The sequence below is a fragment of the Leguminivora glycinivorella genome, chromosome 1 (assembly GCF_023078275.1).
Source record: "Leguminivora glycinivorella isolate SPB_JAAS2020 chromosome 1, LegGlyc_1.1, whole genome shotgun sequence".
Classification (NCBI taxonomy): Eukaryota; Metazoa; Arthropoda; class Insecta; order Lepidoptera; family Tortricidae; genus Leguminivora; species Leguminivora glycinivorella.
In genome coordinates, this window is record NC_062971.1 from 1,125,859 (window position 1) to 1,151,995 (window position 26,137).

The window sequence follows — 26,137 nt, forward strand, 5'->3', positions numbered from 1 at the left end:
TATATATTTAAAACAAATCTTACAGAGATACAGCATGAGAATTCGAGAAACGACAACCCTAACGCCAAGATATCGCTTTGAAACGTTAAAGCCGATCCAGTCGAGAATTGTTTCTCGTCAATTTGATTGATTCGTCTGATCTAATCATCCCGTTTGCTCTGGAAAATTATAGCAATTTTAAATGAATATTATTATTATTATTATTATTCAATTATAGGCGAGCAGCTATTCAGCTGATGAGCCTATGTCACACAGTGTCTCATGATTTATAGTTAGCAAAGTCATGTCACTATCTTATTATTTAAAAGCCACTTGTCTAGTCTGTTTTTAAACACATTCACTGAGGGAGCAGTAACAACACTATCCGGTAAACTGTTCCAAGCCGCTACAACACGATTGGATAGGGAATGATATGCAGCTTTAGTAGTAGTAGGAGTGCGAATCAGTTTTAGGCTGCGACCTCGGGTCTCGCGGCTGGTACTTCTCATAGCGACTACTTTGTGAATGTCGGGGAGGTTGTAACAGTGGGTAACAATCTTGAAACATTCGATAAGGTCTCCTCTCGCTCTCCTGTCCTTAAGCGTGGGCAGCTTCAGTATACTTAGCCTTTGCTCGTAAGGTAGGCGTCTCAGCTGGAAAGGCATCTTGGTGGCTCTTCGCTGCACACTCTCTAAAAGGTCAATGTCTTTGACAAAGTATGGATTCCAAACTTGGAATGCATACTCAAGCAAGGGTCGTACATATGTTTTGTATATTTTCCTAAAAACTTCCACAGATATGCATTGAAAGGACCTTTTTATAACATACAGGAACGAGTTTGCCTTTTTCACTATATTGTTTATGTGCTCACCCCATTTTAAGTTGTTGAATATGACTTGTTTTTTTTTGTTTTATTTGGTGTTTTTTTGTCAAATGCAACCATAGTAAACTCAAATGCAAAAGGCAGCGCCCCCATAGCCCCCGTCCTTATAACTATTATAAATAGATGATTTTTTACTTCAATATCAACTATTCTACACAAATGTAATTACACTGGATATCTCAGATACAATGTAACGACCTAGTCTATTTGTAAATATTTTATTACAAAAGAAACACGGAAGGGTGTGTTGCCAGCATGTTTAGTATCCTTGAAAGTTTAGAGGCAGTTATTTTAATTGACTGACACATAAGTGATATGTCGCGGCTACGACGGGTCACTTTCGGAGACTCGCATCTCGATCTCACAAAGCTTTACAAGTCTGATATTATAAGAACACGCTTCACATTCAACTATACTTCGAAATCGATTATCAACATTTCTATACCTCTTGTAATAATCGAGTAATAGAGGCGGTAGGTAGACTATGTCTCGTAATAACAGGGCCACAATGACATTCTCAAGTGTTAGAGAGAGACAAGCGAACATGCGAAAGTAACCCTTCTCAGTGTCTGGGCTGTAATGCGATCCCTTCGAAAAACTGACAACACTTCATATTTACAAAAAATAAAGTTTCAACATTGCTACACGTCGAAATCAGACCAACTTTGAGAATAGCAAGCAGAACAAAAAGCACACGTCAAGGCAAAACAGAGTTTGAAGCGATGTCGTAAAGTTTAAAATCGGGTAGCAATGTCAAAACCATAAACTTAGTCGAACTACTGAGCGGTACTAGACTGTGACGGAGCTATAGAACCTTAGTACAAGAATTAATAATACTTAGACATATATATAACATTCAGTAGACATTAAAATAGGTTCCATTGAAAATTTGATAGACAAGTATACAGTTCGAATACCTCAATAGCTTTTTTAAAATTTTATGTAGTATTTTTATGTAGCTATTGAAATATAGAGCTAGTTATATATTTAATGTGATACAACAGGTGATATATAAAGACACGACAATATATACAGTTACGTCCGGCGGGACAAGCGATATTGTCATAACATTCATTATATATGATGATAAATAACAACGGTGAGATATGGAGCTGATATATCATATAATATAAACAATCGAACAGCAATAGTTTCTTTATATATGCATAAATCATAGAGTGATAGGATTAACAGTGAAACAGTGAGAGGTTCGGTGGAATAATGCCATTTACTACTATCGCAGTTACATGGTTTCTTTTGCGAATAACTCACATTATTTATTTACACTAAAGCGCATTTAAACGTCAGTATGTGTTCAAATGCTAACATTTAAGCGTAAACACAAATAAATACAAATTAATAACTTCAAATTATACCAAAAGTACATGTGCCTAAACTACTATACTTAATAATTTAAATCTTTGGTACTACCAATGCAATAATGATAGACGAATTCTTTGATTGTTCACTAAAAGTCATTAATACATACACGCCGTCCAAATTGTGTTTGCAATAATAACTTCAGAATGTACCATAACGGGTTCAATATATTTAAGTAATTACATTTAAAGTATGTTCCTTTATACACTGTCAGATATATATAGAAATTAATAAACATTATTGAAGTCGTAACCCCAAGTGACAAATAAGCAAGAGATTTCACTTACGGTGGCAATGTTAAACGAACCAATGGCATTATTCGACCAAACGGAGTCTTACACGAGAAGAGCCTAACATCGCAAGTACACTTCGCGTCGAAGGCTCGACTGATTGCCGGTTCTATTCATATTCTTAAGGCTCTTCTTAGGCCCGTACCACTGGCTGGGTTTACCTACAAGCATAACTAAATGACTCCGGTATTAAATATTATCTGTCCGAAAATTTCTTACTCCTGGCTTACTTTCTGGCAGTTCGTGTTTCCACATATGGTGCATTTGGCAACTTGCTGTGTGGCACTCCTATACAAAACATGGTGTACTGGACTTTATTACTCACAAAATGCCGCATACGGTCCGCGAACAAATTAAGCATTAGACATTTTGGATTTAGAGCACTTCAGAGTCAACGTTCTGCTTTTAGTATACCCAGTCAGTACTAAGTAAGGGATGTCACTTATAAAAATCTTACATTTCCACCTTGGCTAGATCATATCAAACATAATTGTTATCTCTCTCGATCCGAGATCCATATCAATAGTTACACATCAGTGACACCCCACGCTTCAAACAGTATGTTTTAAAAATACGATGATATAAATAAATATAAATAGAGATATGATACTTGATGTTACGGAGCTGATACGTGGTACAGAGTAACACTACCTATAATACATATATACTTGTCATAGAGCCTATAGTGAATAAGAACCGTGCAATGGTGTTATATGTGATGCCCCGGAGTCCATGCGTTGCTTAAGCTGCATTCCGGGAGAGAAAATGCTTTAAAACAGCTGTCAGAGACACACTTATATGCACGAAATATATTTGCACTGTTTGTTACAAAAAATCTTTATAATAAACCTCATTTTGCGATATTAATTACATTGCTTTCTGCAAAGATCGACAAAATACTATAAATGTAACTAAAATCGCCTTTAAATTATTGGATCGCCTAAATAAATAATTAAGTGCAAATATATTTTCAATAAAATATATTTCATGATACTTTTGGATCTGACGACAGACCTCTTTTTCCGTCATTTTAATTAAAAACGCATGCCCACAGTAAATATTAATTATGCTTCAACCAAATCGTAAGATCCAAAATCATGCAAGAGTTTTCTCAAAGTTGGTTTGACAGTGACATTATATTTATACAGTTAATTTCAAGAGAGATCCAAAGCAGATTATAGTGTCATCGCTGCGATAGCAAATAATTTGTTAAATGATCTATCATTGATGTTTCTAATGGAAAGTTAGCTAAGTATGAAAAAAACTCGTGTCGGCAAAAAAAACTCGTAACTCATAATTTATTTCAAGGACATTGAAAAGAGATTTACTACTTCCAAGATAACTTAAAATTACAATAGTAGAAGTAAGTAAGTAGTTGTTTGAAAGATATGCCGAAAAATATAAAAATAAAAGAGAACTACTACCAATGACAGATCATTTACATCAGTTAAGTACACAGCGGTGACCACGAAGATATCTTTCACGACATTGACTTTCATCGAGACGACACAACAGAGAATGAGAACATACTAAATAATACGGCTAATGTGTGTTCAAATAATCGTAAACTAAATAAAACAAATGGTAAACTAATGGAAGGAAATACTTCACGAGATCAATTTAAAAACCTGCAGTATTAAATTTTGCGACTTGGTTATATTCAATTGCGTTTATCAACTAAACAAAAAAAAAAAATAGAAAAAGCCACTAAGATCAATACGGTTAAGCGTGTCATACGGCGCAGTGTGTATCTGGCCTGTTTATAACAATGATCAGTGTTTATTGAGAGTTCATATGTTTATGAGTACCACTAATCGTGAGTATCAAGTACGTAGTAAAAGTATGAACTTACAAAACCAGTTATTTGTATGTCAATGAGTACTAAGGCCAGTCACACCTCCCGTAGACACACAACGCGTATTGATCTTAATGTAAAAAAAATATTTAAAAAATCAAACAGTTTTAAGTAACGTGTAGCCAATTAACAACGGAAAAGATGAACAAAAAAACTGTCAAATTAAAACTGAATAACACGTTAAAGAAAAGTTAATTTACAGAAACCATAATCTTTAACAGACAAATAAGAGAGCAAAAGTATGGCGTTGATAACGCAATTGAAAATCCCAAGTCGTCTAGCCCTTATTCATAAATCAGTTCACTGATTACTTAAAAAGTGATTTGTCCCTTTTTGTCATGTTGACTCGTGTATTTGTGAGAAAGGAACAAACACTTTTTAACTAATCCGTTCAGTAACTGTTTTATAAATAAGGGAGTTAGTCAATAACTCTTACCGTCGTCGTTCTCTCGATCGACTTTGAGCGACTTTATCCGCTGCTTGGCGTCCTCGATCGACTCCTGAGACGATTTCTCTTTCAATGTCAGCTCGTTGCTGGACGATTTATCGTCTACTGGGATAAGGGAACACAATGAGCAAATTATAAATAAGTGCAGTGGAGTAAATTAAAAACATCACAACTAAACACTTAAAGAAAGATAAATAGCATAAGAACAGAAAACAAAATTAGGGTTTGCGTCATTTGGTTGTCTCATGTTTTTAACGATCTATTCCATTACTTTTTGATGAAACCAACAAAAGTATCATACGTTAAATTTGCATTAATCTTTTATCAGAGAAATTCACTATAGAACATTTTTCATTTTCTAGCAGTTATTAAATAGCTGCAAATCCAACCATTTGTTCGTAGAACCATTTATTTCTGTTATCTTCTAAACAAAATATATTGACGGAATGTTCGAAGGAGCGAATGAACTTGTCTACCTACATTTGTCCCGTGCAAACACACATTTTCAGATTATTTTCTTTCACAATTTCACATTGCGAGAACTCGCATGCGATCTTCATCTTCAATACATTGAGGTATTTCCTCCTAAAATATAAACCGAACAATTTGCGATGTAAAATCGTATGCGCGCTCGCGCTCCGTTTAAACGAGCCTTAATCCCCACAAGGGTGTCTGTACAGGACAACTCATGGAATGTTCTGGCAGCATGCACCACACGTGACTAGTTGACTAGTTAACTACATACCCTGGGAGTCGTCGGCGCTGGCCTGGCGAGAGCCGGCGGCCACCGCGTCGGCCTCGTTGGCCTGGCAGATCAGCGACAGGCGGTAGAAGTAGTTCCGCCAGAAGTTCTCCTCCGTGATGCTGGAATGTATAGGGATGATCAGTTAGTTTTTATATACCTATACCCATCACTTTCTCTCACTCTGTTCATAAATGGCATGAGAAACATGTGTATTAAAAAAGTGACCTTCAAGTTTAAAATTGCGAAATTACTCTCGTCTCAGAGGAAAGGATTCTTCACCAGCGATAAAAAAGAGGTCATCTAGTGCTATGCGCTTGGCGAGGAACAGATGCCTATGGAAGGACCTAGTTCGCGTTCTTTAGAAGTACACAATAAACTGAAATACTTTGGATATACCAATAATCTTGTAGACCAGAAATGTTTCTTAATTCTATAGAAATCGTGTTACATTTCAAAGGTTCTTACGTAACACTTACTATCAAACTACCCGCATACCTTGGATACAGCTGTATTGTAAAAGTAAATGATAAAAAGCGTATCCAAACTTTATGGCCCCGGCATTGAGATTTATGTTATCATATTTTATCCCCGACGTATTTGTATCTGTCGTTCAATAAACTAGCTTTTTGGACTCCTCCTTATTTAAAAAGAAATATACGACTTTCATGCGAGATTTTCACTTAGGATTGGTCACATGTCGTCTCATATTTTGCAATACAGGAATACCAAATGCTCAGACTTTATAAAAAGTTCGTTTACTATGTTGTCTTGTCTAGGCCACATTGCACGAGTTTAGAAATTAGGACTTTAGTGCTTTTGCTCTACTTACGATAATAGAAAATCTCTTTTCATAATTTAGATCATTCGGCATATGTCAGGTCCTCCAAAACTCGCTACTTTCTTTAAAAAAGCTACTTCAATTGAATGAGGTCAGCGGGCCTAGTACACTAGTGTGAAATGTAGCTTATCGCGTCGGTGCGGTTCAGAAACTGTGAAAAGGATGCACTGATGGCTTCACACTGAGTTGAATGGCGTGATAGGCCATGTCACGCAAACTCAGTGTGAAGCCATTTAACCTTTCGGCAAGAGTTCCAAGCGCATCTTCTCAAGGTTATAATCCACGGCCAACATGGTGGACGCTACAGGGTACATCTTATCATGAAGTACCTTCGGGCAGATTTGATTGAGAGCACTCACACTTTAGGCACGAGGTCGAAGCGCATCTTCTCGAGGTTGGAGTCCTCGGCCATGATGGCGGTGGCTATAGGGTACATCTTGTCGTAGTCGAACTCGAACTCCACGCCGGCAGGCGGCGCGCGCACGAAGTTCCGTCGGTCCTGAAACATTTAACGCTTGTATTTATATACGACGTTAACAGAAACACCTGTGTGACCTTAAAGTAACCGAGTGGCATTAGATTGCACAGGATGGGAACGAATGAAGGAGTCTAGTGTAGTAGGCCAAGATCCACTTCGGGTCGCTGAGCCAGCGCAGTAAGTAATCTTTCAGTGGGACTTCAGTATTGTGTCTTCGCTGCCCGCCTGCCCTTTGATGAACGCGTCTTGCTCCTTGTTGACTGTGTTATGTGTAGTCACAGGGTGGCGCCCCCTGCTGACTGTATCTACTCACGGTGGAGAGCGACAGGCACTCCTCCTTGAGCGCGGCCTCGTTGGGCGCTCCGACCCATGGCGCGACGGCCGCGGCGCCGCTGCCCGCCTGCCCCTTGATGAACGCGTCTTGCTCCTTGTTGAACTCGCCCAAGATGCTCTGGGGACAAAGAGAAAGACTAAATAAATATGTGTTCGTCGTTACATAAACAAACAACTTCACCTTCAGACGGATAGGTAACTAGCAAATTCTGTTAGTAACCTTATGAAGCCCGGCCTTTACTTTCGGAAAGGAAGTTAAAATAATACCTACAGCTATAATTATGGATTAAGATCATAAGGTACGTTTTTATGAAGAGAATCTAATTAAAAACTGTAATGAAAAGCCATGGAACTGGATAGAATTTAAATTGCTAACGACCTTAGACCTAATTTCTCACCGACTTGCGAGGATAGCTACTCTTCAAACATTAAAACACGCGGTATATATTTCTTAGAACTAACTGAAATATAAATCCGTTCACAAAATTTCGGCAACCTAAACACGACTGTAAAGGCGCCGAGGAAGCCAATTTTCTCAGCCAATCAGCTTTTTCAACAATTGAATCATAGCCAAGTAATTAGAGCACTCCTCAACCCTTGTCATATAATTTCCGTGGCTGTCGTGTCGGCGCCGATTGATCCATACTGTGTAATTGAGTCTCAATAATTCAAGGGGTATTAGGATGTCCCTCGGTGTTGGTAGACTGTATTTGGGTGGGAAATTGTAGGTTATAAACATGAAAGTTTGGAATAATCATAAAAATAGCATGACATATCGTGAGAAAAATGTAATGTAAGAAAGTAAATATATTTACGAGTACTTTAACAAAAAGAAGATGATGATGTAAATTATCAATTATGTGTAGGTAAAAGAAGTGTCTTAATGGAGCTTAAACTTGTAAAAGAGTGAGGGGTTTTACAAAAAAAAACTCACGATAAAGAGTGTTATGCTCGGACAATACTTTATAATAAATAATAATGCTATTCAGAAGAAAAATCCTACGTATTTTCTTTCACCGTTTAATATTCAAGAAGCTTCGGCAATTTATGATAATAGCCAGGGTGTGATTAACAAATTTTGAGATAGCTAATCTTCAATTTGGATTTTATTTTTCCAAACCTAGTCTGAATAAATCAGGAGTAACGCAAACGATTTATCGCCTGGGGGTAAATTGAAAGGGAAAGCCGAGCAAGCTGGGCGCGGGGTGGCATTGTCAAGGGCACATCGATCAGATAAGTAAGGCACGTTCGCAGTTCTTTGTCACATTTTTATACCGTTTGACCTGCTCAAAGATTGTCTTACATGATAAGGCAGAAGATTGATGTATTGTATAAATAAATGCGCAGGTAAAACTTGGATACATTGTGTAGAGATTCTTAATGTATGAAGTATTTAGTAAAACTAAAGAATCCTTATTAAAAGTTGAACAATTATTAGTAAGGCTAATAAAGAACAAGAGAAGAGGAAAATATATCAGAAAAGGGAGATTATATAAAGGGATCATGCCAGATCAAAAGTGGAACTAAAAAAACAACTTTTTATATAAAGACCATAATAAAACCGTATCACATTTTTTTCACGCTTCGCCGGGCAAGTGATTATTGCAGACTATAAAGGCAAATGAAAAGCAATCAGAAGTTATTCAATTTGGCGAACCGGGTCACCGAACCGGGCCGCGGCAGTCCTTTCCATTAAATTATGCTCAGTATTAATTACACTAATTCATTCAGGGCTTTGTGCGGTGTGCGGTGAATCATAAATGTGTTTGTTACGAGGGATGGTGTGGTACTGATAATTTGATCTTGTCGTTACTGATTTTGTATGATTTGTGTTTGTAGTTAGTTAGTAACTTTGTAGCCCAAAATAAACTTACTTCGGAGGTGTAAGAAGCGGTAGATACTAGCCCCTTATTCATAAACTTTATCGCCTTGATAACTTTAGTAACGTTTATGATTAAGGGAGTAAATATATAAATACAAAAGTTATATTCAGTAGACGATCTTTCCGGGTAGACGGTCTGCCCGACACTGACCTTAGGTACATGTACAATTTATAAATCGTACGATTGTGAAGGAAATAATTCATCAAGCAATGTTGGTAGCGATCATGACAGCCTCGCCAATGAAAATAATATTTTAAATGACGACCGGTCTGGCTCAGTCGGTAGTGACCCTGCCTGCTGAGCCGCGGTCCTGGGTCGAATCCCGGTAAGGGCATTTATTTGGTTCGAATCTGAGTCCTGTGTGCATAGTTAACAAGGGCATTTAAAAATTAAAAAAATTGTGTGATAACTCTATATGAAAGATCTAACATGATGGACGTTTGTTGAACCTGAAAAAGTCATGATTGGTGTTTTACTAGGCAATAATTATTGCCCAAATCATTATTTCATTAAAGGACAATTAAATAATAGTGGCAAAATAATTCAAAATATCCACTCCTTGCGGTCCACACGGAATCAACAGACAAAAAAGATGGATGAAAATCTTGTTCAGAGGATGATGAATACTATTTTCAGAAAAGTCCGTAATTTTGTGCATAAACATACTGAATGATTGATATATATGTGACACGCTATAAATTAATAAACGATCTTTTATATTCTGCAATAAAAAATATTGTTTACTTTTTTCTTTTCATTTAAAAATTAAATTCCTCCCATCGCGTACCAATTCTAAATTAACTATGCTTTATATAAGTATGTATTTATCTATTTAAGTATCTATATCGTCGCTTAGCACCCACAGTACAAGCTTTGCTTAGTTTGGGGCTAAGTTGATCTGTGTAAGGTGTCCCCCATTATTTATTTATTTATATTTAAATTATGCTGTTTACTGCAAAGGTGCATAGGCAAAGGTAAGAAAATCGTCGCCAAGGTAGCTTGGTCTGGCTCTATCCGTAAAGTGGATTTTCACTGTATCCTCGTAACTGTCATAAGCGTGTTACAAAAGCACATTGAGGCCCCGTAGCCGAATAGCATTTCTGTAACGCGAAACGAAATCGAAACGTCGCAGAAACGTAGTCTGGTTCTGTCGCGCCAATACGCAAGAGCGATAGAGATAGATAGCTACGAAAGAGATATTATCGTGAGCGTTTCGTGAGCATTTGTACGAATTTAAAACGAGCCTTACGATTTTTATATTAAAGGAAAAAATGGAAAAATTTACGCTTCCGGCGGGAAAAATTAATTTAGTTGTTACTGGTGAATTCTCAATATAACTTGAGACTCCAGTGCCGTTACAAGATGTAATAGTCTGTCGGTAGATGGCGCTAGACGTCACCCCAAGACGTGTGTACAAAAGGATAGGCATGGAAAGATTTGCGAAGTCCGGCGTGGCTTCCGTAGCTCAATTGGTAAGAGCATTGCACGGATTGCAAAAATGGTGCGGGTTCAAGTCCCGCCGGAAGCGTAAATTTTTCCATTTTTTCCTTTAATATAAAAATGTTTAGAATCGTTAGCAGACGTTTCTGCTTAATAAAAATTAATTGAGCCTTACGATTTCATTAGTGTTGGTGAAAAGGGAAAACTTGTGAAAGAACAAACGAAAATGTTGTCTGTCTACTATGATTTAATATTCTACACCAGTTAACAACCCCCTTCGGTCTTAGTTATTATTAAGTTGTCAGCGTCTCAAGTCATTAGTCTTCCGCCAGAATTAGAAATCACAGTAATAGGTAGTCTCGACCCCATCGTCGGCGTCAAATCTAATATTAGCCGGTTGATTAGCATAATATTCCATATTCATGGCTTGCCTTTCATTACTTGATTACCAGCACTGACCTAGTTGCGCTCTTTGTGGGCGCCGGGGAACGCTGTATGTTATGTAATGGATACAATGGGTTTTTTGCAACTCATGACAGTTCTCTAGACACTTTTATTTTATTATCTTTGCTTCAAACATTTTAGCTTTAGAAATAAAACTATGGAAACGGATTAAATCGCGTATAATGAATTTGTAACTTCAGTATACGCGATTTAATTGTAATTCATCCCGACGTTTCGAACACTTTACAGCATTCGTGGTCAATGGATCGTTCATTATACGCGATTTAATCCGTTTCCATAGTTTTATTTCATGAGTAACTATCGCGGTAACCGAAGACAATATTATTTTAGCTTTACTTTAAACAACTTCTTCTGGTGCCCGTGTTTCACCACCCCATCCCACCCTGGAACGTCGTAGAAATCGAATGTGGGATATGAGTTCAATTGTGCTGTGGGCGATGGATGGATCTGTGACTGCATCAAAATTTAGTTATCTTTCAACTCCTTCCCTGCTAAAAGAGGCATTGAAACTTGAGCAGTTTCATATGCCCAGAAAAGGCTTTTTGGAAATACAGGAATGGATTTATGACGAATGTTGACATTACTGAGCCTTCCACATATTTCATTTTAACAATATTAACAAAACATAACTTTGATGTTGGTCTAGCACGTGTACAAGAATTAAATGTGACAAAAAATATTGGAATCTAAGAACTAATTTATTACGTTTTTTTTTTTAAATAAAATCAGACTAACCAAAAATATTTATTAGATTCGATTTTTTTATTTAGCAAGTTTACTTTAAGTTTAACGTTGATAAGAGTTGACTTTTCTCTAAAAACCTTCTAATTAACTAATGCTTAAGTTGGAAATCAAATTAGCGAATAAAACTTTGTAGCTATACCTCCGGCCCTACGAAGCTGCCCTGAGCAAACACGGGGCGCAAACATTTACTGGGCAATCAAATCAGGCCGAAAGCTGACGAATTGGGGCTAAGCGTTGAGCTTTCATGAAACTTGATAAGTCAGTGTGGATAGCTATTGCAATGTGCAATAACAACGTTTAAGAGGATTAAATTTAACAGGGCAGTACATAACATCCAATTAAAGTCATCTTTGTGCTTTTTGATATGTTACGTTCCATTTAAAAAAGAATAATACCAGAAACATGTAAACATTTTAAACCACAAAGAAGCTTTTGACGCTGGCTTCTATCTAAAGCCTGAGATCCATCCAATTAATAAATTCTCCTCAATTTATGTCCTCACTGGACCTCACAGTTACGGTAACTTCGAAATCCATCCATTTTTTAGACAAATTTCTGCCTAAAATTCGAAAGCTACACTGACTGCGACATAAATAAACATGCATTCCCGTAAACGCTCAGATCCCCGACTAGTTTCCATCCCATTCAGAATGCTAGAACACTATCCCAAATTGCGAGTTCAGTTCCATAACAAGCATCGAATGGTTTCAATGGCAGCCATTAATGAGCCGAGCTGCAGGGTTAATACCGTATCGGGATGTTCTGAATTTAATCTGATAACCGCTCAGATTGGAACAAGCCAAATGGGAATAGTATTTTCGAGCATTGTTTTACCTGAAGGACGTACAGAGTTTCACATGACTCATATTCGGACCGGTCTGGCTCAGTTGGTAGTGAACATGCCTGCTAAGCCGCGGTCCCGGGTTCGAATCCAGGTAAGGGCATTTATTTGTGTGATGAGCATAAATATTTGTTCCTGAGTCATGGACGTTTTCTATGTATATAAGTATGTATTTATCTATAAGTCGCTTTCTCTGTCCCTATGTCCCTATGTATGCTTAAATCTTTAAAACTACGCAATTCTAGAGGAAGGTTTACATGTAGGTATAGTACCCGTGCGAAGCCGGGGCGGGTCGCTAGTTTATCTATATATGTAAGTATATTGTCGCCTAGCACCCATAATATAATACAAACTTTGCTTAGTTTGGGACTAGGTTGATCTGTGTAAGGTGTCCCCCAATATTTATTCATATTTCTCCCGCTAGGCGCTTGACAGAAAAGAAAAAATGAAAAAAGGTAATTACGGTCTATATCTCCGTCAATATAAGTCAACCTCCAAGGTCAAAAATGGTCCTTCCATTTTTTAGATCAGAACACGGATAGATTAAATGAAATCCTTTACAGCTTGTTTATACTATAAGAAATAATTCCACCGATTTTAAGACCGCTGTAAATTTCTCAGTCCGTTGCTTCTGGAAAGTGATGTATGAAAATGTTGGCATAATTAATGGAAGATTTTTTTTGATTGGGATATGTACATTACAGGCCGAAGTTATTTTTCATCAACCCTCCCCATCCCTCCCCCCTCTGCGTCACCCCTCTTCCCCCCCTTAAATAGCCGAAAATGCGGTTTTTCGCGATTTCTGACAAAACCGTTGTAGATACAGAAAAAGCGTGTAGGAAAAAAGTAATCCTTGATAAATTTACTACAAATCGTTCATTGACACTTTGGTTCTAGCACTTATAGGTTTCGCGTGATCCATCACGAAAGTTGGTCCTTTACTGCAATTTTCTTTAGTGAATGTTAAGTTTTCTCCCAAATTGCTTACGAAATCTGTTTGATATTACAAAAATATTATAAACTGAAAATGAATTTCAGGGGGAAAAATCACTACCATGGGTGGGACTTGAACTCACGGCTACTGGATTGATACTCCAGGGCTCTACCAACAGCTACCAAAAGCTCATCCCCAGTCATAGATACACTATATAGATCAATGGTACTCCTAGCGACTACTACCGTGAAAATATTACGTCTTAAATAGTTACTGGAATTCCAAGACAAATTGGAAATTCCACCCATGGTAGTGATTTTTCCCCCTTAATTTTATTTTAGTCATGAGTTACAATATTTTAGTTATATCAAACAAATTTCGACGATTTCGTATGCATTTTGGGCGAAAACTTAACATTCGCTAAAGAAGATTGCAGCAAAGGACCAACTTTCGTGACGGATCACGCGTAAACTATAAGTGCTAGAACCAAAGTGTTAATGAATGATTTGTAGTAAATTTATTAAGGATTACTTCGTTCCTACGCGCTTTTTCTGTATCTTCAACAGTTTTGTCAGAAATCGAAAAAAACCGCATTTTCGGCACTTTAAGGGAGGGTAGAGGGGTGACGCAGAGGAGGGAGTAGTGGGGAGGGTTGATGAAAAATAACTTCGGTCTATAACGTACATATTTCAATTTAAAAAAACCTTCCATTAATTATGCCGTAATTTTAGCTAATTTCCCCCTGCCACATGTTTTCCCCCCCGATCCAATAGTATTTACCGGAAAATTGGCGATGGCCGGACGCGGATAATCCGGGCTCGGCGGCGATCCGGATTGTTCCGGCGGAATTGAATGCAGATTTTATCTCGATTGTGATCACGTGTTTCCGGCTACAATGGTTCGATTTTAATTAAAAACAGCTTGAATGATTTCCGGATGTCGTTACAAGAATTGTTAATGATTTTGAAAAAAGAAGTTCTGTCAGTCGAAATAAATTAAGGGTTTGCTATATAATAAGTCATCGTTTATTAAACAAGGTACTTAGTAAAGGAAAATGTAACATAAATAAACAAAGACATAATCCAAATAAAGTTTCTCAAGTAATACATTCTATTTTCAACAATAACATACAACTGATAACGTATGCGGAATGAAATCTGGACAAAGTTTTGATATCGTACAGAGTAAGTAAATAAATAAACTAAAATAATGTATAAATGTCAGATTAAAGTTTACATATCTGTCATTTAAACTAGTAAGTTTCATGAGTATTGGATTCCTTTTCTCGAAATGATGGTCAATCGAGAAGGACGACCTAGCGAAACTGTTTGTAATTTCTACGTACCAATTTTCTGTGACCGAATGCAAAAGCCCGAGGAAAGTTTTGTAGGAAGGGTTAGAAGCTAACAGTCAATTTATAATATTTTTGCGTCCTTTTTCTTTACAAAAACTACCGCAACAAAGCGTGGTTCAAGAAAACATTACAGCATTGGCAAGTTTTCTGGGAGAGATTTGATTAAAAGAAATGTCGGCCCCCTAAGGCACAAAATCTTACAGAGAGCTCGAGACAGCATTCGAATGGGGCAGCGAAATTGATAAAAATTATCTTGAAGACATGAGTATCGATACACATTCAAAAAAAGTTAGACCTATAGTCTTCAAAAATAAAATAAAAAACTTTGAAAATGCTGCTACGCCGTTAAGTCAAAAAATTTAAAAAACAGTTGTTTTTGCATTTCTGGGTTTATGAATGACTAATAATATGTCGAGTAAATGGAATTTCATGACTAGAAAACTATTATTTTGAGAACACTAATGATCCTACGGACAAGAATGTGAAAAATGTCGAGCATACGAAGCTTCTTTAAAAAGTTATCACATGGAAGATAAATTTGGACCTTAAAAAATGCTAACATTGGTTTTGTCGACACCGATGGACATAAAGTATCACAAGTTCTGTTAGAAGCTTCACATTGGCGAAAACTAACTCTTTTATTTATCGATATTCAATACATAATTAAAATCACGAAAGATATCAAAAATAAACTATGTTATATTAATTTTATAAGACATTGAATTTTGTCCAGATTTCATTCCGCATACGTTACATCCCAACCCCGCCCTAATTCCATTAAAACACTTTTGATAAATAAGATAGAAGTAAAGACATACTTACTTCAAGAAATATTCGATCGCCCCAAATTCGCTTATACCGTCAAGAAAATAGAAGATCTTTTATTAAGTCCACTATTTTCGGAATCCTTAGCCACATGATTGGACATCTACCAGCAATAAGACAATAAAGTCTCAAGACACCTGTTCCCGCAGGCTTTTGTGTCTTTTGGAGAATGTGACTTCAGTGCCGGTAATAAGGTTGACGGGTGATATATCGAATAGGACGGGGGTCAGAGCGCGGCCGGGTCTCGATATATCTCCGGTTGTCGCGTGGTCCCTAATCCGGCGCGTGGAGGGTCAATAGATGGTTTGGGGCTTGTCTCAGTAATACAATAAGGAAGCCACTTGCGTCAAAAGTTCTGGAAGCATTTGTCCTTGTTGCAATTTGAGGGTTGTTACTGTTTTATCGAACTACTTCGCTGTAGAATTTGGCTATCAGTGTTTACACTTAATCGGTGGCAAACAGGCATGTAGTCCACCTGATGGTTAGCAGTCTCCATAGCCTAGGAATGCCTGCAACTTCAGAAGTGTCAATGCAGAATACTAGTGATGAAAGATAATAGGCAGTCTATGGTAGTTACAAAAACCGATGGTAGCTGAACTGAAGGTTCGTTTTATGAGTTGAGTTGAACATAGATATAGACGGCAAGTCATTTTGCATGAGCTGTTTCACCAACGACGCATATAGCTCATAATTTTGTTATATTTTTTCTATAGATCATCAGCGTCATGTAATAATTTTCTCGAGCGTATAAAAGCTTTCTTTCAACTGAATTCATGAGGGCAATATATGACATGCGTCGCCTAAATATATTCGGGTCTCGAAATCCCGGTCCGAGGTTGATAATGGGGGTTTACTGCGACTCGTTAGCGGACAAAGGCTCCGCCGGGACAGAGGGGGGTTACACGCGTGTCCTGCGTCATGAATAATCACGGACAAGAGAATCTTGGTGACACTGTGAAACATCGAATTGCCAAAATCCTTATTTCGAAAAAAAAAACTGTTGTCATCGGAGTAGACACAAATATAAATTTATACAAGCAATTAAGCAGATGCATCAACTCCACCGTAAGCAATATGACTTTACACATGAACATTTGAAGCAACAGAAGGGATACAATTGCAAATATAAATATTCCCTTTACATCCCTTCCATTTTAAGTCGACCAGTGAGGAGTTGCGACTTACTTTGGTTCCGGGTTTGTTTTAGGGCAACCTCATAAAATATCGTTCCCAACGAACTAAAGAACACTAGGGGTTTTTTCTGATGCCCAAAAATGTGGTTGTCACTAAATGTAAAAACCCTCTCGTATTGGCATCGATCTCCGAAATGCCGCAATCTTCACAAAGACAAGACAAGGACCATTAGCTCTCGATACTCACTCGACAGACGAGGACAATAGGCTCTAATGGATCCGAGTACACGGAGATAAATTACACTGTAATCGAATTTAGACTATAACAATGTTAGGGACTTCTAGTGGTTGAAAATGTCAACGTACGCTCTTCAACTCAGCGCAATTTTCATTTATTTAAAGATTGATTTTCGTGTAGAAAGAAGTAGTCGGTTATTTTATCTAACAATACATTTATTCACATACATGCATAATTGCATATATATGTATTACTCGAGTTCAGGGCACTCACTGTACGAAAGTTTGTTTGTTTGTTACAGATCATATCTTAAATCTGCAAGGGTACTTACGGATACACTCCGACCCATTGGGATCTTTTACGCAACTACTCCCTACGATCCTAAGATCCTTCAGCTATTCAGAGAGCTTCTCGACCATCTCCATATGTCGGATGACGAGGCTCATGGGTAGCTCCCCGAAGTCCTTTGGTTCCAGGTAACCTGCTCCAACGTACTTCATTCTCTGTCTGGCGACTTTTACACATTAGATGTCTAACTGTCTCTTACTGCTCACCACACATACGACAATCTATATTGTCATAGTGTCCCATCTTGGCCAACATTCCTTTGTTACATTGTTACAGATACAAAGACATATGATGTACCTAAAACATCTCAAACACGTTCAGCATCGCCTGAAATCGGCTCACGTATCGATGCTCCGTAATAAAAGTCGCCGGAATACAATGCCGTATTCTAGTTTGTAGACAACAGACGAACCTACTCGGTTTCATACCAACTAAAGTAGAAAAATAATCCAAGATCGTTATTCGCGACAAAATGCACTGCCTGTCATGTTATAAGCATTACCATTTGAAATGAATAATCAATGTGATATTTTCAAATAGTATCAAAATCATATAATAATATAACAATATCAAAACACTCGTACAATCCCAATAACCGTTCCTTTCTGAAAATTTCGAATTTTTTAATTGTGACGTCCGGGACCCTGACGCAAACATCTTCCAACTGTGATTTTAATGAACCACCAATTGATCACCTCGAAAATCATTTGTAACCAACCCACGTATCGACTAGCAATAAAACTTGATGGATCAGCTCCTACCCCCAACGACAGGCCTTTGAGGCAAAGGGAATCGTGAATAATTTAGATACCAATGACACCACATTTACGTAAAGGGTAACCTTTTGCAAAAAGCGGAGAATGAAAAATTATACGTGACACTGACATGTATACCTAAATATAATAGTTCCTTCTGCAATCGCGAAGAGTGACAGTAAATAAGATAAGAAGTCGTAAATCTTGATTTGGAAAGAAAGAATGTAAAAAAAGAACATTAGGGAACACAAAAACAACTAAATGGTAAACAGTAAACGCGCCGATTTAGACATACTTAGTCATATTCCTAATATTCCTATATTGCTCGATAAAAGCCTCCTTTAGTTTTCTAGTACTCCCGATTTAAGTACGTAAGAAAAATCATCATTCCTATTCAAATAATAAGTCGGGCATCAAAGTTGCCGCAGCTTATATTGGATTGTGTGGCTTCAAGCATACAAAAGCAGTATTTCCCAAGTTCGCGACATTTTGCATATCGTTTGGAAACCGTGGCGCAAAACTAACAATAACAATATGCATTGCACGAACGGCATTGCAATATAGTGCCGTTCTGTATTCTCCTCTCGATAAAGATAAACAAAGTTAGCTCCTCGTGTTGCTGCAATTGAAAAGGTAACGCGGTCAATTCTAGATTCAAAATGTATTATGTAAATAAATAAAGGATAACACAAACCAAAATACCTTGTTTATGAAATCGGTTCAGAGAGTAAGTTTCTACGATAAAATAACAACAGTGGCTTATTTCACAATAATGACAATTGTTGCCCGACAGTAACACTTCGTTGTTCATTGCAAGTCCAACAAGGAAACATAAAAATGCTACCTACTTATCAACCCAGAAATAGACATAGAAATAAGAGTTTTGAATAATTCACGGTTATTTTCATTAGACTTATATTGACCGGGATATAGACTGTGATTACCTTTTTGATTTTTGTCTTTTTGGTTTTTGGTTTTCCGTGATCATGATGCATGCAACTGCGTCGAAATATCGGGAGCTCGACAAAAATCAAAAAGGTAATCACGGTCTATATCCCGGTCAATATAAGACATAGAATTGTCAGTGTCAAGTGTCAATGTCACTCAGGTGAAACAGCCCACTGGTGACCGAAGAGCTGTCGACTTCCACGGCACAACATATCAGATATACTGTAAAACCCGTTATTTAATTCGTTTCTATAGTTTTATTTCATGAGTAACTATCGCGGTAACCGAAGACAATATTAGATATAATGTAGCTAAGTCTTAATTTTAGGCTTAGTCTTAATTTTTGTACATTTGTTCACTACGTGTTAAGTTTCGATGTCATAAATATCAATGTACCCGTCGCGTGTCGTGTCCTTTATGAAACATAATCGTTAATCAAGTAAAAGTAATGAAAGCAGGCCTCCCACCGCCTACCGTATACGCTACATATATTACACGTGAGCCGTTTTATAAGTCGTATAGCGCGTCCGGGCTCGTTATCCGCTAATGGGTGTTTTTATCGCGTCCGCGCGGATCCTCAGCCGATTGTTATACGGCGCCGAACTGAAACGGCTTAACTTTCCGATGGCTTCAAATTAGGGAACAAATTCAATTTTTTTTAAGTAGCCATACTACTATATAAAAAATATTATAAACTGAAATATCGTAGATATCATAAAAGAAAGAAAAACTACCAAAAACATCGGTGGCAGAGGGATTGAAAACTGGAGTAGTGTTGAAACCGGTGACCGGATTCGGCGATTTTAACCGACACCGGTAGCTTCTAAAAGTGCCGTACCCGTTCGGATTACCGCATTCACCGGACCGGCTTGCAATCATTTTAGTCAACAGAGAAACAGACACGGTGTTCGCAAATTCGTAATGACATCAAAATAAGAAATCAATACCTACAGCGGATTTTCTGTTCGTGGTCCTTTTTGTCTCATAAACAGAGAGAGCTTCATGTTTCAATAACGTTAGTGGTTGGTGAATGAAAAAAGTTGGAAGTGTCGAATCTTACAAATCTCATATAAATAATAAATATTGGGGACACTCAAACTAAGCAAAGCTTGTACTATGGGTGCTAAGCGACGATATACATACTTAAATAGATAAATACATACTTATATACATAGAAAACATCTATGACTCAGGAACAAAATATCTGTGCTCATCACACATATAAATGCCCTTACCGGGATTCGAACCCAGAACCGCGGCTTAGCAGGCAGGGTCACTACCGACTGAGCCAGACCGGTCGTTAGATATATAGTATAGAAATATGATCATTCTTGGGCAATCGCGGAAGGTGACAGGGAATAAGGAAAAACTCAACCAGCAACCTTCAAATTAAGGGTGAACAGACACCTTCAGGGTGAGCTCGCTCCGCCGTAGGCCACGTTATATCCTCGGCTAGTCTGTGACCATGAGTAAGCCTATACCATATATGCCATGAGTAAGTATAATAAAAAATGCGTTAATGTAACTCACGACTGCCTAGTCCGTAAAATTATCTAATTCCCAGCTACTTTAGTGGTTCATAAGTCATTTTTATATGGAGTGAGAAGCGGGGCGGCAGATAAACGCGCGTTGATTAAGAGGGGGTAGAGCAGGGAGAATTTTCAGAATCTGTCAAATTACCCCATTACACACACAAACACCCTTCACTCACACTACCTCAATTTACTGTGAAAGGTCAGTGACCCTTAATTTTTTTCAAGAGTGTTATTTTGAGTTTGTAGTCAACTACTGACCTCCTTTGAGAAATTAAAACTGTAAAAAAGGTAGCATACAAGAAGACAGAGAAAAAATACGCATCATCTAGCTTTCCTTCTCTGTTCATGTCTCATGTGACTTAAATTTACCTAAATATGTAGATAACGTTCCTTATTCAATTGATTGTTTATCTAGGTGTATTTCAAATTACATTGCACTTCATTTTGCGTTACTTTTCTATACTTAGATTAAAAATCGTCAGCCTGCCTATCCCCGCAAACATTATTCAAAGACGTGTGTGAAGGGCTAAAAGCCGATACCTCCAGGCAGACAATTATGGTCGCGTGATAAATGATAAACCATCAGCCCTATCACACTATTTGTAAGTGCGATAGGGACGGCCCGATGTTATACCATTTATCGCGCGACCATGATTGCCCTGCCGGTCTTCGGAGGCCTGTGCTGTGCATTACGTATATGCGGGGTGTATTAAAGACTAACAGATAGGTACTTTATTCTTTTTGGTCGTTAGGTTTTTTATCAATTTATCATTTATTTTGATACAAAAATAAAGTATGTGTATAAAATAAAAACCTAATGAATAGAGTACAGCTAGCAGCAGTCATGTCAGAGACACAAAGAAAGACAGGGAATATCGACGCATATCTTATCTTATCCAATACTGCCATCGGCATCTGCATCAGACTCTTGATCTTACCCAATTTCCGAGTCCCTTCTCTTAATTTCAGTTCCTTGAGTTGAAAATGTTGAAACTCATACTTAGTATTAAATAAACCACAAATACATATAAAAATCACAATATAATTTTAAATTATGGCTTAGGCCCTGTACCAGTTGCAGTCACCACGTCTGTAAAGCCCCTTGTAGTTTCTTTTAAATGGAAAAATACCTAGATGTCATGTCATACACATCTGTGATGTAACTGAAAATTAAAAAACATCGCTTAGAGATAAGGTTCAAATTAGCATGGCAAAAAATACAGTGCAGTCAAAATACCATCAAAATACGAAAAAGCATATGTCAATGTCAATATCACTGCCGTATGCCGTATTTCAGGCCATAAGGGCTGTTTTCTCAAATATGAAAAAATCTCAAAAGCAGAACTTTAAATAGTATTTTATGCAACAGGCGTTTAAAGGAGATCAAAAAAGACGAGTGGCGTGGGTAACAATTTGAGGCGAAGCCGAAAATTGTTATTAAGACGCCACGAGTATTTTTTGACTGAGTTAAACACCGTTGCATACAATACTTTTTCTACGACCATGCACTTAGTTGTTAATAGGTTTCTCGAATAACTTTCGTGAAATTCACACTGTTTCCTGTATTTTGACGCAAAGGTTTGCACTGTCAGCTCAGCTGCCCAAAGCCTTCCGCGCACGCGCGCCGTATCGTTATAAGGCGTTGCCATGGTTACAGGGCCAAACAATGCGTTTTCAGTTTTTTCGATACTGCGCGCATGCGCGGAAAGCCGGCGGACACTGGCTTTGGGGAATAGACTTTTATGTAGGGTTTTAAAGATCTATGCACGACCCTGTAAATGACGAATAATAGTTCGGGAGTAGAAAAAAGACTTTCTAGGAAAATTATTTTGAACTTGATAGGTAGAACAATTTTTAAAAGTTGTACAAAAAAAATCTGAACTAAGTTTGTAACTATATGAAAAGCATTTTTTATCTTAGATTGCATATTTTATATACATATTATCGTAACGAATTTTCTTTCAAATAAAAAGAGAATTATTAGAATAGGTTGACGGTGTCTACCGTAAACTGGGGTTACATTGACCAATTTGGGAATTTAAACGTAACGTAACTAAGGAAGAAAAAAAATGGGACCATCAACTTTTTAGGGTTCCGTAGCCAACTAGGAACCCTTATAGTTTCGCCATGTCTGTCTGTCCGTCCGTCCGTCCGTCCGTCCGTCCGTCCGTCCGTCCGTCCGTCCGTCCGTCCGTCCGTCCGTCCGTCCGTCCGTCCGCGGATAATCTCAGTAACCGTAAGCACTAGAAAGCTGAAATTTGGTACCAATATGTATATCAATCACGCCAACAAAGTGCAAAAATAAAAAATGGAAAAAAATGTTTTATTAGGGTACCCCCCTACATGTAAAGTGGGGGCTGATTTTTTTTTTCATTTCAACCCCAACGTGTGATATATTGTTGGATAGGTATTTTAAAATGAAGAAGGGTTTACTAAGATCGTTTTTTGATAATATTAATATCTTCGGAAATAATCGCTCCTAAAGGAAAAAAAAGTGCGTCCCCCCCCCTCTAACTTTTGAACCATATGTTTAAAAAATATGAAAAAAATCACAAAAGTAGAACATTATAAAAACTTTCTAGGAAAATTGATTTGAACTTGATAGGTTCAGTAGTTTTTGAGAAAAATACGAAAAACTACGGAACCCTACACTGAGCGTGGCCCGACACGCTCTTGGCCGGTTTTTTCAGTCTTTTCCTGCTAAAAAGCTAACAAGGTAACAAAATAAGTGATATCAGGATTATTGTTTTCTGTCACAATGCCTGCACGTATGAAATGTTTCTTTTTAACCCAGTGGTTGACTGGTAGAGAATGCCTTAAGGCATTATGTCCACCATTTGTACTTATTTTTTTATGTGCAATAAGGAATAAATAAATAAATAAATAAATAAAATAATGTACGCAGAAAAAAACGATGTGATCAAACATAAACTGACATTGGGGTTACTTTGATACACTATATATTTTTTTTAATGATAATCGAATGTAATCCCTTACAAAAGTATTTTATGTCAAGAAAAGATAAAAAAAAAATGGTTCGCAGTCAAATATTACAACTCTTTAACGCTATTTTGGGGTTACTTTGATCAAGAATAAAAATTAACATCTTCGAAAAACCAACTTTTTTTGAAATTATTTCAATATTTATCACAAGAAGCGATCAAATTATCAGCCTCAACAAGTACCGTGACAAAATCAGACAATAATTAACTATGTGTCATTATGGTCAATGTTACCCCATGCACGTGATCAAAGACACCCCACAGAGTAAATCATTACTTAGTAGTAAATACCTAGTTTGACTTTATGATACAAAATTCAATACAATGGTATAGCTAAACACATTTCTGGCAACCTAATATTCACTGTGAACCTTTTACTTTAATACCCACTACGTTAGTTTATAAGTTTATTTAAACATGAAAAATAGCAATAAACTATGCTTATATTTTGACACGTTATCCGCACTGCCCACGACCATACTTACTTATTCACCGCGTCAGAGCACCATCTAACTATAAAGGTTGGTTAAGGGTTATCATAATATGTGTAGATTTCATTACCGACCACTCATAACATATTTAATCCTTATTTTTTGGTAAAATAAATATAATACGCTCGTGACAGGTCATATTTTGTTCGCAATCCGAAAGAGTCAACCCTTTTCCCTATTCACCTCCTTCCCGACTCTATTCACTCCAACGTTAGGGTGAGCGAAAATTACTAAATAAAACGACATATTTTCAAAGACAAACCGAAGTTCACACTGCCGGAAGATTTTTTTGTGTAAAAAATTAGCATGGCACATATAAAAAAACGGCTATCGACGTTCAAAAGTCGGTTTTGGCCCAATTCACCATAAATTACGTTAGTTATACCCGTTCCGACCCCATGAACCCAAAATCTTCAGAAAACGATGTACTATGTAGCCCAATTTTATTTGGTATTTTGGAGGTAACTAGTAAAAATAATTTAGTTTTACAATTGTGCGAAAATAAATTCTCATCTGGCCGGTTTTTTTAACCTGGCCTGGTGGCCTAGTGGTAATAACGTTAGCTGCGTAAGCTGAAGACCCGGATTCGATTCCCGGCTCAGCCACCGTGGGCCTTGTCGTTTTTTCTTTTGTGTATGATATCTATTTCAATATATGTATGTATGTATGTGAACACTTTATTGTACATAAGACAAGTTAGGACATAAAAATACAGTATAGTTATGATGTACAAAGGCGAACTTATCCCTATAAGGGATCTCTTCCAACCTTTGAGCGAATTGAAAATGTATTATTTATATAAACTTGAAAAAGAACAAATCAAAAATGATTCAATAAAATAATTTTATTTCTTCCCTAGTTGTATAGTTTCATACTTATGATTTTTATTTTAAAGTAATCCGTCTATATTATAGCAACCATGGGTGATTTTTGCGGACTTAAGTAGAAACGTGGAGGTAGACAGAAGTGTGATTAACATTTCTAAGTGTTAATTTCTTGTATCTAGTCTAACTACGAAGCAATACATTGACGTATAAATTGCGTCCATATACAGAGAGGTCATTCATAAAAATACCACTTTAGGTAAGTTATTGTATACAATGTGACAAGCATTGACCACACATCCCAATTCACCCCTCTTCCGACCCTAATCAGCCCCTTCGTAAACCTATTCACCCCCTTTGCGACCCGATTCCCCCTTTCCTGATCCCATTCACCCCTCAGGCCGCGGATATTTATTCATCCCGTAAAAATTCCCCAACACAGTTGCATCGCTTTCTTCATGAAAACCATTATAAAAATGAAAATATGTCTTATGATTTTCTGTTATACATAAACTTTAGAAGTGTATACACATTCAAAAGGATAATGAACGATTAAAATGAGTAAAAATCCAATAAATTTGAACGTCAACTTTGACAGACATGAAACTGTAAATAAAAATGTGTGGCTTGCACATTTTCACTGTAATTTTAAATATGTAACACATTTTTTTTAGTAACATATTGTGTATAATACTTTTCATTCAACAGATAACTGTTATTGGCCTAAGACTATGTAAAAATACCTATGTAAGTTGAATATTTACGGCTGTTGTCCTAAATACCAATAATAATAATAAAAAAAAAACATAATATATTATTTTCCTACTTTGATTGCGGAAAATAGAAGGAATATGTCAAGAAATATAATAACATTATATACCCCCGGAACCCTTTTCACCCCAAATTACGGTATTTATTAAATTGTCAAGAGTGAACAGGCATCTTCTGGGCGAGCTCACTCCATCGTAGGCCACGTCTTTGCCTTTGGCTAGTCTGTGGTCAAGAGTAAGCCCATTTATAATTAAAAAAAAAAACCGGCCAAGAGCGTGTCGGGCCACGCTCAGTGTAGGGTTCCGTAGTTTTCCGTATTTTTCTCAAAAACTACTGAACCTATCAAGTTCAAAACAATTTTCCTAGAAAGTTTTTAT

The 26,137-nt window shown here is 37.2% G+C and overlaps 1 protein-coding gene across 7 annotated transcripts in view; it reads right to left on the reverse strand.

Moving 5' to 3' along the window:
- LOC125232359 (synapse-associated protein of 47 kDa) overlaps positions 1–26,137 on the reverse strand; it is a 171,229-nt gene that overhangs the window by 3,773 nt on the left and 141,319 nt on the right. For 4 of the 7 annotated variants that reach the window (XM_048138021.1, XM_048138010.1, XM_048138015.1 and 1 more), the window contains 4 exons: positions 7,210–7,347; positions 6,778–6,917; positions 5,581–5,699; positions 4,824–4,940 (listed from right to left, as the gene is read on the reverse strand). In XM_048138021.1, the coding sequence (XP_047993978.1) occupies positions 4,824–4,940; positions 5,581–5,699; positions 6,778–6,917; positions 7,210–7,347 (514 nt within the window). Of the gene's footprint in view, positions 1–871; positions 3,279–4,823; positions 4,941–5,580; positions 5,700–6,777; positions 6,918–7,209; positions 7,348–26,137 lie in introns of those variants that run through there. The other 3 variants (XM_048138003.1, XM_048138035.1, XM_048138030.1) reach the window with 3 other exon arrangements.